The sequence below is a fragment of the Chionomys nivalis genome, chromosome 25 (assembly GCF_950005125.1).
Source record: "Chionomys nivalis chromosome 25, mChiNiv1.1, whole genome shotgun sequence".
NCBI lineage: Eukaryota > Metazoa > Chordata > Mammalia > Rodentia > Cricetidae > Chionomys > Chionomys nivalis.
The window spans coordinates 2,771,320-2,783,056 of record NC_080110.1 but is presented as its reverse complement, the minus strand read 5'-3'; the positions used below and the strand labels follow the sequence as shown (position 1 = coordinate 2,783,056).

The following is an 11,737-nucleotide window of genomic DNA, read 5'->3' as shown; positions in this document are numbered from 1 at the left end:
TTATCTCACTGAAACCCCCGTCACACAGTGTGCCTAGGGAACACACCCGTTTTGAAACTTAGAAATGACCATGATAGGCCCGAAGGATTCCTCTTTGGCGAGGTACATGTGGTCCGCGACATCTGTGAACACAGTTGGTTCCATGAAGAAGCCTGGGAGGAAGAACAGAAGCATCAGCCACAGGCGAGATCGTTTTCATCCCCAGTTTACTGAGGTAGTTCAGCCCCCACCCCAGGCTTAGCTAAACAAGAAGAGAACAGTCTTCTATGTTCCTGGCTGCTCATTTTTTACTGACTATTGTGGAAAGTTCAAGGGTGTGAAAGGAGAGTATGTATTTAATAAATATTCATAGTTCAGTACCTTTGAGTTGTTTTTTCCCCACTGACGTGTCTTAAATTAAGACTCGGACTTTATTGTCATTCCCAAGCGTTTTAGTGCAAGTTGGGCAAAAGAAAAGGCGGTTTAGACCTAGCCACAGTAGAGATTAACTCTCATGAATGGGCACATTCTGTATTTGTGTTTCTCTTTTGTTTCCTCCAGTGTTTGATAGTTACTGCCCTCTGTGATGTAACTAAGACTGCAATAAATCTACAGGTGCCTTTGATGTTTAATTTCTCACTCGGCTTTTACTTTGCAATTTCCTTCTGCCCTTCCCTCTTTTGTTTTGTCCTGTTGAGACAATATCTCCCTATTCTCCAAGGTTTCCTGGAATTGGCCATGTAGCTCAGGCTGGTCTTTTTCTTTTTCATTGATTTTTTTATTGAGCTCTACATTTTTCTCTGCTCCCCTCCCTGCCTTTACCCTCCCGCCTTAAACCCTCCCCCAAGGTCCCCATGCTCCCAATTTACTCAAGAGAACTGTCTTTTTCTACTTTCTACTTCCATGTAGATTAGATCTATGTAAGTCTCTCTTAGTGTCTTCATTGTTGTCTAAGTTCTCTGGGATTGTGGATTGTAGGCTGGCTTTCCTGTATGTTTAAAAACCACCTATGATTGAGAACATGTGATACTCAATCTTTCTGTGTCTGGGTCACCTCACTCAAAATGATGTTTTCGAACTCCATCCATTTTCCTGAAAAATTCAAAATGTCATTATTTTTTTCTGCTGTGTAGTACTTCATTATGTAAATGCACCACATTTTTCTTATCCATTCTTCCCAGGCTGGTCTTGAACCTCCGTTCTGCCTCAGGTTCTCAAGTGCTAGAGTTAAGGTGTATGCCACCCTACCTGGCTGTATTGTTGAATATCTTAGCATTTTTAATTTGCCATTTCTTTGTTAGGTGATGTTTGTTTTTCTATATCGTATATTCCTTTAAAAAAAAAAAACCACTGGGGCCTGGTGAGATGGCTCAGTGGTGAAGAACACTTGCTCTTCCAGAAGACCCGGGTTTGATTCCCAGTGTCACGTGGCAACTCACAGGCACCTGGAACTGCAGTCCCTGGAGATCCAGACCCTCTCCTGACTGTCACAGACGCCAAGCAAGCATGTGATACACAGACCCACATACAGATTCAACACACATACACATAACCAAGCAAGCATGTGATACACAGACCCACATACAGATTCAACACACATACACATAACCAAGCAAGCATGTGATACACAGACCCACATACAGGCTCAACACACATATAAAATAAAAACAGTAAGTTTTTAAAAAAAAAAAAAAAAAAAACTGTGTTCGCCTGCATGTGTGCGCACTATGCTCTTGCTCTGCCCACGGAGACCAGAAGTCCTCTGGAACTGGAGTTACAGCTGTGAGCTCCCATAGGTGTTGGGAATCAACCCAGGTCTTCTGCAAGAGCAGCAGTGCTATAGATGCCTCATCCCTCTCCAGCTCCCAGTGCCTTGGTCTAAGGACTCCAGTCTCCATGGACCACCATTTTCTCCCTGAGTCAGTGATTTTCATCTAGAGAAATGCAAAGTAGTGATTTTTCTACTCTCTTTTTTTATTCTTTCTCCCAAGACAAGGTTTCTTCTATGTAGCCCTGACTGTCCTAGAACTTACTCTGTAGACCAGGCTGGCCTCCAACTCTGAGATCTGTCCACCTCTGCCTGCCTAGTGCTAGGATTAAAGGCATGTACCACCACCAACCGGCTTTTTTATTCTTTTGATTTACAACAGTTTTTTTCTGGACATGTCTCTGTACCACCTTTTCAGGCTTCTGGAAACTCAGCTCATCCAGGGAACACAGGATAAATACTTTGATTTTCCTTGCAGTCGCCAGATGTACAGTAACAGTCCAAACAGTAGTTGTCTGCTTTTGAAAATCAACATATCAAGCCCCGTCTTGACAGCAGGTGAAAACTGCACACACACACTGCACGTACACGCATATGCACCCATGTGCACAAACACATGTACACACACATACACATGTATATACATACTATGCACATATACATATACACACATGCTCCACCTACATGTATATGTACCCATATGCACAAACACGTACACACACTGCACATATACACACACAGGCGCACATGCCACACCTGTATCCATAAGCACACATGCACATATGTGTGTGTACATACACACACTGCACATACACACATAGGCACACATGCCACGCCTGTATTTATAATCACACATGCACACATGCATGTGCGCACACAGACAGACACACACACCCCACTCTTCTGCTGGGGTAGCACTGAAGCAGAGGTTATTACCATCCATTTTGGCTTTTGTGTGTGTGGGGGGCAGGCACCAGGTACTTCCCCAAAGACACTCTTACCTGACCGCTGCACCTGTCGTCCTCCGTATACCAGGGTGGCCCCTTCCTTCACCCCAGTTTCACAGTACTGCAGTAGCTTTTCTAGATGGGCTTTGTGGTTTTGGGGCCCGTGGTCTGTAGATCTGTCCAGCGGATCACCAATCTTCATCTTTTTAATCTCTTCTACCTGTATTTTACCCAATCCACAAAATACAGTCGCCGTTACTAGTAACAGTGTTATCAGTCTTGTGTTCTATGTGTCTGTTTTTGCCATGGTGTCCTGAGCGGTTGACATAAGTGTTGTTGGCTCTTTCCAGCTGCACTGGAAGCAAGTCTTCAATGTTTCCGTGTTACAGAAGGAGAAACCGAGGCCCCGAAGGGGTTAAATGGTTTGTCTCGTCACACAGAGTTGCTCTACACTGTGACTTTAAAGGTCAAGTCCCTAAGTACTATGTTCTCACAATACAAGCCCCATGCTGTGCATCCAAATACCGAATGCTAACACACGAAGAATAAAGTGACATTCTGGAATTTTCATTAATATACCATCTTAGACTCTTTTTTTTTTAATATTTATTTATTATGTATACAATATTCTGTCTGTGTCTACAGGCCAGAAGAGGGCACCAGACCTCAATCCAGATGGTTGTGAGCCACCATGTGGTTGCCGGGAATTGAACTCAGGACCTTTGGAAGAGCAGGCAGTGCTCTTAACCGCTGAGCCATCTCTCCAGCCCCCCCATCTTAGACTCTTGATGGCAAAAGAATTTCTAGTGTTTTCCCGTCTCTAAATGTGGTAGAGCGGCCTCATGAGATAGCCAGGCCGGAAGAATTCCTGGAATGGTTTTGTTTTTGTTTTATTTTTTGGATTTTGTTTTTTTGAGACATGTAGTCCAGGCTGTCTTAGAATCCCCTGTGTAACCAGGGCCGACCTGGCCTGTAGCCAGGATGGAATGTTCTGGTGAGAAGTGTCACACTGCTCCTCCCTGGCACACGTATGTGTGCTACTTCTCATCCTGGTCGTCCTCTGTGTCGTTTTCCGGCTGTAACTCCAGCTCAACGAGGAGAAAGGACGGAGGCCACCATGACCCCGTGAATTTGAATATAGATATGCTACTGATCTCTCGGTGTCTTGCAAACCCTGTGCTGGAGAGATACTCTGCATGATGGTGACCCTGGCTGCCTGCCTGTTCTGTATTGCCAATACCCAGAAGATAGTGACCCTGGCTGTCTGCCTGTTCTGTATTGTCAATGCCCAGCAATTGGCATTGCTGGGTACTCAACACGTAGCTGTTGAGGGGCTGGAGAGATGGATCAGAGGATAGGAATGCATATTGTTTTTGCAGAAGATCTGTTTGGTTTTTAGTACCCACATCAGGCACCCACAACCACCTCTGACCTTCAGAGTGCACACACACACAGTTACAAATAGATCTCATCTGGTTGTGGTGGTGCGGATCTTTAATCCCAGCATTTGGGAGTCAGAAGCAGGTAGATCTCTTGAGTTTGAGGCCAGCTTGGTCTACATAGCAAGCTTCCAGTTAGGCAAGTTACACAGTGAAATCCTGCTCATCCAAGTCTTAAAAAAGGAAATACGATGAATGAATACAAAAATTGCCCGTGTAGAAAACAGGCTTGTACTGAACCAATACAGCAAGTGCTTGACATTTCTGGTCTCTGCTTTGGAACTGTCTCATATGTCAGATCCTATGAGCCTCTGTAGGTCTATACTGCAGACTGGATTCTAATGAGACACAAAGTAAATTACTCTGTAAGCCTGAGGAGTCAGTGACTACTGCCTGTTGACTCCCCATGACCTGCCTTTGAAAAACTGTCATGCTCTTTGTGAAGAAAGGATGCCTTTGCTTTTGTGTGTTTATGTCTGTATTTGTGCAGGTGAATGTGTGTGAGTGCGTGCACAGGCGGAGGCCAGAGAACAATATGGCTGTTCTTCCCCAGGTGTTCTCCACCTGTGTTTTGAGGCAGAGTTTCTCCTTTGCCCGAAGCTTGCTGGTCAGTCTATGGTGTTTGTTCAGTCAGTCCCTGGCCTCTGCTTGTGTCTACTGCCTGTCCTGCACTGGGATTACAGGTATGTGCCAGTTTACGGTGTGTGTGTGTGTGTGTGTGTGTGTGTATGTATGCATGTGCATGTATGTGTGTGTATTAAGTGTGTGTGTGTGTCTTGGAACACAGGGCCATGTGTGTTAAGTACTCACTGAACCATCTGCACTCCTGGCCACCTCAACTATAACAACACTGACATTGCTACCTCACATCCAAAAATCAGGAACAATTCCAGAAGTGCTTTTCCAGAGAACTGTTCGTGTACAACCCGCAACAGATCTAAGACGCCTTACCACCCTGGTTACGAATTCATCGTGGATGGACTCTTCCACAAACAGCCGTCCTGCCGCAATGCAGTTCTCTCCTTTATTGAAAAACACTGCACCCATGCCCTTCAGCAACAGAGGAGAAAGCCACGTTAGTATTGCTCAGGCCAGCTGGTCACCCATCACACAGAGCGGGCGGCACTCCATGTGAGAACATGTTCATGTTTATGTGCACATGGAAATGAGGTCAACACCACATGTGTTTCTCGGTTGCTCTCCATGTCTTGTTTTTTTTTTTTTTTCTTGTCACGGTCTTGCTGATTATCTGGACTAGCAGGCTGATGTACTCTAGGGAATGCTCCCATTTCCCAATGCTGGGACTCCGGGTCCACACTGCCTTATCTTGTGTGGGTGCTGTGAATACAGATACTGGTTTTTGCACTTGTTGTACTGACTGAACCCTCTGCCCTGGCCCCACCTGTCTTTATGCAAGTGCCACGGTAACAGAGACTTGTGACAGTTCTGTCGATTGTTAGTGACTCCTAGCGACTGCTGGGAGACAGTTGTTTTGACTTTTCCCCGTTGTAGTTTGTGAGTCATTTAAAATGTGTGACAATGACGATACACCTAAGATGGTCCTGTGCAGGGTTTATAGATGAGTACCGCCATGCCCGGTTATGACGTGCTGGGAGTCAAACCCTGACTTCCATTGCAGGCAAAGGCAAACCCTGCTAACTACTTTTCTCCTTATTTTAGAAATATTTTACATGTTAAATTTTGAAGGCAGGTGCATAAATACTCTAACGTGTGTATGGAGATCAGAGGTCAACTTGCAGGAGGTAATTTTTTCTCCCACCAGGTGAGTCTGCAGGATGGAACTTGGGTGTCAGGCATGGAGGCAAAGCCTTTGCTGGGTTTGTTTAAACAGTTTAGCCAGAACCTGGTGTCTAGAACAGAAAAGGGATGAAGGAGACAAGGTGCTAGCAGACAGGAGGGAGATATTAGAAGAAGCCATTTAAAGCAATTAAGCATCTTTAGGATGACATTTACTTCTGACCAGCTCAGCTAGATCCCATCTGAAGGCCTCCCATAAAGGAGAGAATGCATGTTGTAGATCTAGGCGCCTTCTGCCTGGTTTGGGCCCACTTACCATCCTCACGGCCTTGTCAAGTTCACAGTCATTGAATATTATAAGTGGGGATTTGCCGCCAAGCTCAAGGGAGACTTTCTTCAGGTTGCTCACAGCACAGCTAGAGGAGAACAAATAGGAACAAGCAGTTATTCTGTCCGTCTGTCCATCTGTCTGTCTATCTGTCTCTTTCTCTCTTCTAACCATGTTCCTACTTGACATGCAAAATACAATTGAGCGTCAGAAGCATTAAGAACCTCGTTTATGAGGGCATGGCAGTGCATGCCTGTAGCTCCCGCTGCAGAGCGTGGAGGCAGGAGCATGGCGAGTGCAAGGCCAGCCCTGCTGCACAGAGAAACTGAGTCTCAGAGAGGAGAGGGGAAGAGAAAAGAAACCCGATATGGTGGTTGGGCGGTAAATGTGGGAGTTTCATGTGGTTTTTCCCCACGGTTTGTATACTTCAGAGGTGTTCTGTAATGTTTGAGAAATCCGGTGGTCAAATAATGAAGATTCCCAGAGGGAAATTCACCTTTAAGGATTTCGTATATCAAGGTCTGAAGGCAAATTCGCTTTTAGACAGCCTGCGAGACCACCACAGGTGGGATAGCAATGGTTCAGGTACACTTAGTTCTTCACTCCTTATTACGTAGCTTTTTGTTGGTTTGCCATTTGAGTGGTGACGGAGATAACCCATGAGAAAGCCTTCCCATCCTTCCTAAGCACTCCTATGCCGAGCGGATAGAATTGTTGAAGGGGAAAAAAATAGCTCACATAATTCTCCCGTGTCTCGGTGGCTGCTGTTTTTATCGTTTTCATTTGAAATGAAATTTGTTTGGGGTCTGTGACCTGCCCCATCTTCTACCTTCATGTTGGCTGTGTTTGTTTGGATTCTCTAGGCAAGGCGTTGACCATGCAGCTCTGTCTCCAGCCCATGGCCCTGGCTTCAACTGTGGAGCTTTGTCTTACATTTGTGTGTCTAAGTATTTGTCAGTGATAAAGGCACTTTCTCCGTTGGTTTCGGTTTCTCTAATTCTAGTTTTGTTGTTGTTGTTGTTATTTTGTTTCCTGAGACAGCATCTCACACACCCCAGCTAACCTTTCCCTTCTGACCCCCCCCCCCCCCGCCTCCACCTCCAGAGTTCTGGCATTGCAGGGTGGACCATCACATCTGCTCTCTGCAGCCATAGGAATCAAACCCAGTGCGTTGTGCAACCTCGGCAAGCAATCTGCCAGCTGAGCCTTATCCCCAGCCTTGATTTTCTTTGTTCCAACGCACTTTGTTGGAAGTCAAGTAGAAGCCTGAGTGGGCTTCCCACAGCAAGCCAGTACCTGCTCATGATCTGTTTGCCCACAGACGTGGAGCCGGTGAAGCCAAGCTTGCGGATGTCTGGGTGCTGAGACAGCCGCTGTCCTGCGACTCCCCCTGCAAAATTCATTAAGGGGAAGACACAACTCAGATATTGCAGGGAGGGTGGGTTTGCGTTTGCTGAAGTAGGTTTCTAAACTTAGATTCGAACCCGCAGTTACATTTTCTGTGTTGATTACAAATGGATTTAAACAGTGTCCTCCATGCGGCTGCACCCATTGATGGAGAAGCCTCAACTGTTACCTTCCAAAGTCAATATGGCCCCCTTAGGGCAGTTTTACAATGCTGTTCCTCCCCACGCTCCACACACATTAGATTCCAACTCTATATTTCTATTACACCGTAAATGTATTACACTTCGTGAACTGTTTTCAGTTGTAACTCAGTTCATTCGGGCTAAGACTGCCGTGGGAAACAGCATTCAGCTTCCTGAACTACCCGTTGGTCCCCTGCAGGCTTACCTGAGCCCGGTATGATGTTGATTACCCCCTTTGGAAAGCCAGCTTTCACCGTCAGCTCTGCAAACTTCAGGGCTGTCAAGGGCGTGACCTGGAAGTGAAGACAGTCATTGCCTTCCTCAGACCTGCTGTCCTTACCAGGGCCCTGATTCCCTCGTTTGTGTGTGTGGTGCACACTTGAGGTGCGTGCACAGGAGTGTGGGTGTGCACACTTAATGGAAACCAGGGCCAGATGTTGCTGTTGTTCACCCTATTGCCTTGAGACGCCACCTGTCATTGAATCAGAAGCGTGGCGTTTCAGCCAAGCTGGTTGTACTCAATCTGTCTGCATCCACGTGTTCCCCACCGCTCCTCGGGCTACAGACACATCCTTCTGTGTCCAGCTCACCACACAGCTTCTGAGAATGCAGACTCAGGTGTACATGCTGGTAAAGCTTGTCCTCCTGCCCAATGAGCCATTTCCCTGCCCCTGAGGCTCATTCTCTTTGTATCTTACATTGCTCTATTGTTAGGTTTTTAATTTGAAGATAACTTCAGACTTATGGCAAAGTTGCCAAAGTAGTCCAAAGACTTCCTCGTTCACCCTGGCCGCAGAAATATGAAGTCTCTACTGCATCTCTTTCACGTTCTCTCTATCCTTTCGTTTTTTTCCACGCTAACGCTGATTAACTAACTGAGTGCTTCTTTTTCTCATTTGATTTCTAACAGTGGGGTAGGTAGGAAGATCCAGGGAGGTTTGGAGAATATCTGAGCTTCTGTTTTCACCGGCAGATACATAGTAAACCATCTGTGTCTCACGTTTAGGGCTGGACAGTAGTGTTCAGTGTGCATGGAGGTGGGGTGGGGGATCTCAAAGGGAGTCGGTATCCTAGGAATGAGGCACTCCCAGGATCAAGGGGGACCTGCCCTCCCTCCATCTGTCTGTCTCTCTCTCCCTGTGGGAGGGCAGGGAAGGAGAGGGAGATCACTATAGTCCCCTCATTAGCCGTGTCTGTGCCACTGTCCCACTCAGTTGTTCCTCTGCCCTGAAACCTGCCCTGTGTGCAGTCGACGGGCCTCACTATATGTATTCACAGATCACATTATTATTTTAAATCAAGCGACCATCACAAAATGGGCAAGTAGCCGAAAGACCCGGCGCAGAACCTGCATGACAAATACCGCAGCCCACGTGGAGAAAGGGCACCTGCTCCCCCTTCTGGTGACAGCTGCCTTAGCTACACAGAGAGGCTTAGACAGGGCAGCCTGGAGAGACTCGTGAGAAGCCAGCCGCAGACGCTGCAGTGCCAAGAAGCCTACTATGCCAGCCTGTTGTTTAGTCTACCACAGCGTTGTCGTTGAAGAGGGGACTGATCCATGGTGTGTTGTTATGCCCTGGAATGAAGCCACCGTGGGTAGACTAACACTTACACCACTCCTGAAGCTGGCTATGACCTCTGCCTGTAATCATAGCCCTGGGGCGGTGGAGGCAGGAGGACCAGATGTTTCGGGTTTCAGGCCAGCTTCAGGTGCAGGGAAGTTCAAGATCAGCCCACATCACATGAGGTGTTCCTAAGACATACAGAAACTACTGCAGCCTCAGCAGGCTTCTCGGAGAAGTGCCTGAGGTGTGCTCTTAAGCATTCCCTTGTTGCCCACATGTGTACATGTTTTCAGGCATGTCTCCCTGGATGACTGTGCATGCGGCCCAATATGACTGAGTTACGTCACAGAGTCAAAGTTTGTATACCCCTGGACCTAATCCAATTGCCTGATGACAACGTTATTTCATGAACTTCCCCCATCTACCATTCCTTTGCAAGATTTTTGGTCATTAAATGTGAATGGGGTCAGCAAGTTGGTGCATAGACAAAGCCCTTGGCACCAAACCCCTTGACCCGAGTTTGATTCCCAGATCCCACAGGGAGAGAACAAATTCCTCGGAGTCGTCCCCTGAGCTCTGCGCCCACACACGCGCTTCTCCCCAACCTGCAATTTCTAAAAATGAGGGAAGCTTGGAGGTGTGCTGTTTTACAGATGTATGTCTGTGTTAAGTTTACATTCAAGGGGAGCCCTCTGCCCGCTGGCGAGGCTCACCTGTGCCGGCTTGAGGACCAGGGTGTTGCCCGCCGCCAGACATGCTGCGCTCTTCCAGGCCAGCATCATCAGTGGGTAGTTCCAGGGGATGATGATGGCGCAGGCACTGCGGGGAGACGCCCCACGCCCTTAGTCCCATCACGCTGGCGCAGCGTCCAAGTCACCAGAGGCTCGAAGCCCCACGCCCTTAGTGCCCCCCCGCTATGCTGGCATAGCGTCCATGTCACCCCAGGCTCGAAGGCTCACGCCCTTAGTCCTCCCATGCTGGCCCGGTGTCCACGTCACCCCGAGGCTCGAAGGCCCACGCCCTTAGCCCCTCTATGCTGGCGCAGCGTCCATGTCACCTAGACGTTCTCCTCTTACCCAAGTGGCTCCTTCTTGGTGAAGGTTAGGTTGTGATTTGGACGGGCCTGGTTGATTGGGATTGTAGAGCCCTAAAGGAAACGGAGGTTGATAATTTACTAACTTAAATTACTAACCTTAGTCACAGATAATATGCTTTTTTGCTCTCTCCTGTTCAACATTTAGGAAATAAATTCCTGTGTTAGAATGAATTGCTGTTTCACTCTCAAATGAAGTATGTATGATAGGACTGGGGAGATGAGCCTGCTCGGGAAAGTACATGCTGTCAGCTTGATGACCTGAGTTCAGATCCCCAGCACCTACGTATAAAACAGGATGAAATGGCACATGTCTGTAATCCCAGAACTGGAGAGGCAGGACAGGCAGACTTCTGGAATTCTCTGGCCAGACAGTCTAACCAAATCCACAAGCTTTAGGTTCAGTGAGAGACCCTGTCTCTAAAAATAGGTGGAAAGCAATTGAGGAAGAGACACCCAACATCCATCAAACACACACACACACACACACACACACATGCACGCTGCACGCATGAACACATATACACACACACTGATCAAGAAAGAAAAATACTTAAAGGAGGCTCTAGTGGGTGTGCCTGCTTTTCTGCAGCACGGGGATCCAACACTGCTCCTCCCCAGAGGACGGGAAATAAAGTGCTGCCACAGAGCCAGGGGCCAACCCTGCCACAAACCAGCGCTCTTGAAGCCACCTCCCTCTAGGGACGAGGAGCGTGTGTGCCTACCTGAATTTTGTCACACCAGCCTGCGAAGTATCTGAATGTCTGCACAGACATTCCAATGTGAGTCTTCAGAGCCAGGGTGTAGACAGCGCCGGAATCCAGTGCTTCTATGGTCGCCAGCTCCTCTTGGTTTTCTTCCAGCAGATCAGCGAGTCTGTGTGCACAGTGGGAGGAATCCACTCAGCACTTACATGCTAGTGCTAGTTGTACATGCTAGTGCTAGTTGTACATGCTAGTGCTAGTTGTACATGCTATCTCTAGTTGTACATGCTAACGATAGTTGTACATGCTAATCTAGTTGAACATGCTATCACTAATTGTACATGCTAGCATTAGTTGTACATGCTAGCACTAGTTGTACCTGCTAGGACTAGTTGTACATGCTAGCACTAGTTGTACCTGCTAGGACTAGTTGTACATGCTAGAACTAGTTGGACATGCTAGCACTAGTCGTACATGCTAGCACTAGTCAGTTGTACATGCTAGCTCTAGCTGTACATGCCAGCGCTAGTTGTACATGCTAGCACTGCGATTCCAGAGACTGATCCA

The 11,737-nt window shown here is 47.4% G+C and overlaps 1 protein-coding gene across 2 annotated transcripts in view; it reads right to left on the bottom strand.

Moving 5' to 3' along the window:
- The window catches only part of Aldh1l2 (aldehyde dehydrogenase 1 family member L2), a 40,203-nt gene that overhangs the window by 6,151 nt on the left and 22,315 nt on the right, over positions 1 to 11,737 (bottom strand). Inside the window, exons 13-21 of one of the 2 annotated variants that reach the window (XM_057757522.1) lie at positions 11,192 to 11,342; positions 10,450 to 10,520; positions 10,087 to 10,192; positions 8,014 to 8,101; positions 7,516 to 7,609; positions 6,208 to 6,307; positions 5,085 to 5,183; positions 2,749 to 2,914; positions 47 to 152 (exon numbers count right to left, since the gene is read on the bottom strand). In XM_057757522.1, coding sequence (XP_057613505.1) covers positions 47 to 152; positions 2,749 to 2,914; positions 5,085 to 5,183; positions 6,208 to 6,307; positions 7,516 to 7,609; positions 8,014 to 8,101; positions 10,087 to 10,192; positions 10,450 to 10,520; positions 11,192 to 11,342 — 981 coding nt within the window. The other variant, XM_057757523.1, reaches the window with a different exon arrangement.